Here is a 5,146-nt window from a genome sequence, read left to right on the forward strand (position 1 = left end):
ACTGCTATTACGCAGCTTCCACTGCATTTTCTCCAATGGCTACTACATCGACATCCTTTGCTGGAGTTCTATGCGATTGTTGTGGTGGATTGTTGCAAGAAATAGGGTTGTACTAGCATGCTTCGGTTGGGTGGCCTTTGCTACAAATTCCACACTACAATTGTGGTCTATTCTGATTCACCCCCAAATTCTGCAACTTTTGATTCACAAGTTTCTCCAAATCGAAGTACTTTGAAGCCTTCTTGGACTTTTCCTTCTCCTTCTTAATCTTCTTTTCTTTCTTTTTTCTTTTCTTTGCCACTTTCTTTTTCTTCTTCTTCTTTTTCTTCATTGATTCAATGTCCAAATCATTGTTGGACTCATCACTACTTGAATCAAATTCGATTTCAGATTCAATGTTTGGTATCATCGTCGAATTCCACCTCCAATTTCTTCTTCTTCTTCTTTGTTGTTTCTATGCATCTTTCAACTCTTTTGGCTGCATCAACTAGAGTATTGAACATTTACACTTGCTAGCAGTGCAGGCCGCCAATCAAATTGTGAATTTCTAGTTTTAGCCCCTTGTAGAAGTATTCTGCCATTATTTCAATGGTCGATTTTCTTCTGATCTTTTGTGCGAATCTATTTCTTTTTCTTCAAATCTTTTGTCCGAATCTTCTTTCCTGGCTATGGATTCTTTGTCCAAGTCCTCTATTCTTTCTTCAAAATCTTTGTGCTGATCTTCTTCTTTGTCATCGTTGTTTGCGATTGTATCTTCTGCTACTGGTTTGAAATCCTTTATTGGAACCAGGTAACAAAGCAAAACACTTGCAATATAGAATATGTAGATAGATAGCCTCATCTTGCGAACTTTCTTACAATGGATATATATTTTTGGCTAGATGCCAAACTATACGTTGTCCCTACGAACAACAGCCTAAAATTTGGGGACAATCTAAGGACGAGTATTTACATAAGCCCAAACTCTACAATGTCTTGCGATGGGCATGGATATACATGTCAAATAAAATGGACAAAGCAAGAGATATCCTTGCAAACAAGACTTTGAAAGATGAGGGAAAGCTGAGAGCGAGTATTTACATCAAGCTAGCAAGAAAGGACACCATCGAGCCTAAACACTCTCAGTGAAGTTCGTGACAAAGCCTAAACTATTGACAATAAACTCCCTGGTTGGCCTCTTCTCTAGTAACATGGATCGTGTGGCGACAATGCTTGGAGAATGAAACTCAAGGAAAGGGCAGTGAAGCCCGAGGACTTCATCAACATGTGGCCCACGAAGCTACACAACAACTTGAGAAGTGTCTCGAAGCACAATACATCCTTTGAGGCATGGGATCTACAAAATGCTCTGCACATTGTCGCAAGAGTAGCAATGCGGGCACAATGGGTCTCTGCTAACGCAAGAGCCTCCACAAGAGTTGCAGTGGTATTTAGTCAACGCGTTGTTGAGACTGAAAAAGTGCAAGATACCAACAACCTGAAACAAACAGTTCTCATGAAATGAAATTTGTTGTGAGGCAACAAATTTGAAATAAGGATTGGTGAATGTGGCATACTTTCTTGCCATAACCGAGGTGTAACACTTGTCGTATAAATGCATCGTACAATGTTGCTCTTAGATTTCCTTCCAACACTGCATCGAGAATGGTGAAGCCAAAAACGCTAAGTGCATGCCTGGCACGCATGTAAGATAAGTTCTTGGCAACATACATCACAATCCCCTCTACAAATTCCTCCACTAGGTGCGTAAGTGCTTGGTGCCTATCCGCCACGAAAGAAAGTTGCTAGTAAAAAGAAGGAAATGGTCAAAGAAAAATTTAGGTAGAGAAGATGCTGAAAAAGGTTCAAATAAATTTTCAAGTTGCTAGTCCTGACAATTGCACAGTCTTTCGGGTTGGGTCCATTAGCAATAGTGATCTGGTCTGTTGGAGGCCCACCTAGGTCCACTTTAACAATCACAAAGGCCATCGTGGCAATGACCGATGTAAAGGGTGCCCTCATGTTTTCCATTTGGTTCACTATCCATGGCACATAATGGTGTATGATATTATCTGGAACAATGAACAATGGGGGTGGTCCCAATGGAGAAAAACTCCGAGAGTATACTTATTGGAAGTACAAGGAGAGCATTTACATTTGGCTCGCCTATTTGCACATCCAAATTTTCTCCATTGGGACCACCCCCATTGTTCATTCCAATTTCATTTTCTGCCTCATGCGGGCAACTCTGGTGGTCATTAGGAATAGTTTTAGGAACGTGCACCCCAATATTTGAACTCGCTGGAAAACAAAAATTTAAGATATCATGAGTGGGAAAAGACTGAAAGAAGTAAAGGACCACCTATGTTTCCTTCACGATGTAATATCAGTTGCTAGAGGCTTATATATGGAAACTGAGCACTAACATGACTAATACCGAAGAACTATATCTAAGCAGTTTATGATTCTTTGGAAGGTGTTCATTTGAAAGACGAATATCAAAGCCATTTCTAGGGTTCTTTCTATACATGCATAGACTCGAGAAGTGTGTACAAAAGTAAACTCAGTGTTAAGCTTTGTACTAATGAGCTACTGCATTAAGGTAGTTTGTGGTTTATTGCAACATGTTTTCTTGAAAGAGGACTACGGAAAGCTTGTATTTGAGTCTTTACCTACATACATAGGTAGTTTTTAGGCTATGGAGTTTGTTTCAAGTTGGTTAGTTGGGCACTGGAATTGTAGGTTGAGTAAGTAAAGTGGATGGTAGTATTGCACATGAAGTGATTGCTCTCGCAAGGGATAAAAAGAGAGAGCAATGCGTTAGTTCATTTATAAATTTTATCAAACTTGAAAATGTCATTGGCTTATAACTGCAACGCAACGACGCATGTTCAAAAGCGAGCGGGATTGATTAATTGATGTTGCTTCACTTAAAAAAAAGTTTGCAAACGGAACAAATAGTATTACCATGACAACGGGTGGTTGCATGTTAACTTTTTTTACTTTATTTTGCTAATTACATATTCTCTTTTGAAAACAATACAAGGATGCAACTATTTATTGTTTGTCCAAGAAATGAGCGACATGAGATAAAAAACATTACAAATAGCAAAAGAACAATGTGCAATAGATATTAAGGGAGATGTGCAAAGTGAAGCAAAATAGGAAATAGATTAAGCATCTAAAACTTCGGAGCCACTCTGCTCCTCGAGCATAGGCAGCCCCACATCCATAATTATAACACACTTCAATTTGGCGTTGCAACCTTTATCACGTGTTATTTGGCAAACTGAAGCATTAAAAAACATAATGAAAACCTAGCGCAAAAGAAAAACCTTGAAAAAAGTGAAACAAATAAAATTTACCCTTGGTTCATGCTTGCTTGGCTGCAGCACGGAATGCGGTCTTCAATGTAGGTTTTGGATTCTTTCGTATCCCACCCTTCTTCCTTGGAGTGAGATTCAAAGGCAAACTCGCAATTGATGAAGACTTTGGAAATGACATTTTTATCAGGCAAGTGCCCAAAGCGGACACCATACCTTGCTGCGCAAGAGCATGCACTGCATCTCTCATAGGGGGAGGTAGTCCTACATACAAGAAGAAAACAAAATAAAGCCTTTAAGACAAACCCATTATTTTATGCGAGAAAGTAACTAACTGCATGAAACGCAGGTTACCTTCATAGGGATTGAAGGGTTCGTTGGTAGAAGGCAGGTTTACGTTGGAGTTCTTTGAAAGCTTGTTGTGTATCAAAGCATCTAGAGAAATGTCGTGGTATCACGTCACAATTCAATAGAAAACATAGAGGGAAAAATGGATCTAATGCTAACTCATAATCGATTGGAACAAGGAGCAAATTTGAGTTTTTCTCTGTTGGATATTGCTCTACTATGCAGGGAACATATTCTTAAGTTGCAGACGTACATCGTGAAGCTGAAGCTCTTCTGGTGCACACAACCATTCCTCACTTTTGCCTTTCAATTCATATACCTCCTTTGCAACAAAATAAAGAAGGGATATTGATATTAATGGCGACGGGAATCAGTTTGGTAGACTCGAATGAAGTTTGACAGCAGGCCAAAAAATAGGCTATCAAGAAGGCTGGATAGTTCAAAAAGAAATGAATGGTTGGTTTCAATCGTCACCTTCACGGAGCGAGGCTAAAGCATCCTTTCCTGGCTTTTTGGATTATGCCATATAACGAAATCATTAAAATGGGAGCCAATGTTGGATACGCAGTTTGAAAGGAATCACGAAAGACCGTAACATTGAAAACCTTTTTCGAACTCCCTGTTGCACGTATCCATGGATTCTCCTGATCCTTGCGATTCGCTTTGGTAAGGAGACTCCTGTGCCATCTCTTACGAACTAGGATCGGAGCTAAAATATCAACTGCAGAGAGGAACATAGGAAGCGAGAAGGGGAAAAGACAAGGAGACCGAGAGATGAAGCAAAAACAGGGATAGGAAAAGCGCTTTTATAAGCCAGCCTTAGGATCTGAGGTTTGGGAAAGAAATGGGTGTGGACATGCCTCTCCTCATCCGTGTAGTAACGCGATCGGGTTCTTACCATATGAAGGAGACATGACCCGGTCTTCCTTGAAAATCTCTCACGACTATCTAAGATGAGCTTTCGGGGATGGAGGCAAGAAACATTACCAAAACCAGTGAAGGCGGGGATCGTTTCGCCGTTTTCGATTGCCCGCTTCTTAGCACGACGGCAGCCTAAAGCTCACTTCTGTCATTCCAGGCAGGGCGCAGAGCTCTGTAAAAGGTGAAGAATAACTACAAGTTAGCACTCCACGATAAGCATCCCAAGCATACCTTCGATTCTAGGCCTAGGGGCCTGTCAAAAACCCGACCAGTTTGTCCCAATCTGGGCCGATTGGACAGACCAGGTTGACTGGTCCAACCGACCTGGTTGGCTCAGCCCAACCAGTCCTTTAAGGGCTCACAAAACTAGGGCCCTTTGGCCCACACTTCTAGGGCTTTTGGCCCTCCAATCTAGGCAAGGGCCTAGCCTATATAAGGGCCCTAGCCAGGCACTTTTGGGCTGCTGCTGGAGACCCTTTTGCAGGCTGTACTCCTGCCCATAGCCTCTGCCATCTGCCCCGTATCTTTCTTCATGCAGGCGCCTTCCTGTTGCAGCATCCTTACCTCCTGCCAGG

The 5,146-nt window shown here is 41.4% G+C and overlaps 1 protein-coding gene across 1 annotated transcript; it reads right to left on the reverse strand.

Moving 5' to 3' along the window:
• Positions 1-3,351: 3,351 nt before the first annotated feature.
• On the reverse strand, positions 3,352-3,981 carry LOC147893762 (uncharacterized). The gene is made up of 3 exons (XM_087386353.1): positions 3,904-3,981; positions 3,657-3,737; positions 3,352-3,566 (listed from the first exon to the last, which is right to left on the reverse strand). The coding sequence occupies exons 1-3, from the start codon at positions 3,938-3,940 to the stop codon at positions 3,352-3,354; spliced, it is 333 nt and encodes a 110-aa protein (XP_087242479.1). The 5' UTR covers positions 3,941-3,981.
• Positions 3,982-5,146: the final 1,165 nt, after the last annotated feature.

This window comes from Dipteris shenzhenensis, chromosome 15 (genome assembly GCF_047967505.1).
Source record: "Dipteris shenzhenensis isolate YYH24624 ecotype China chromosome 15, Dip_SZ_1.0, whole genome shotgun sequence".
NCBI classification, from domain to species: Eukaryota; Viridiplantae; Streptophyta; class Polypodiopsida; order Gleicheniales; family Dipteridaceae; genus Dipteris; species Dipteris shenzhenensis.

Bases quoted from the DNA above. Each gene is read 5' to 3' on its own strand.
- LOC147893762 (XM_087386353.1), bottom strand. From the start codon at position 3,940: ATGGTTGTGTGCACCAGAAGAGCTTCAGCTTCACGAT. The intron at 3,738-3,903 runs GTACGTCTGCAA...ACATTTCTCTAG, and splicing joins AAGAGCTTCAGCTTCACGAT to ATGCTTTGATACACAACAAG. The intron at 3,567-3,656 runs GTAACCTGCGTT...TCTTGTATGTAG, and splicing joins ACCCTTCAATCCCTATGAAG to GACTACCTCCCCCTATGAGA.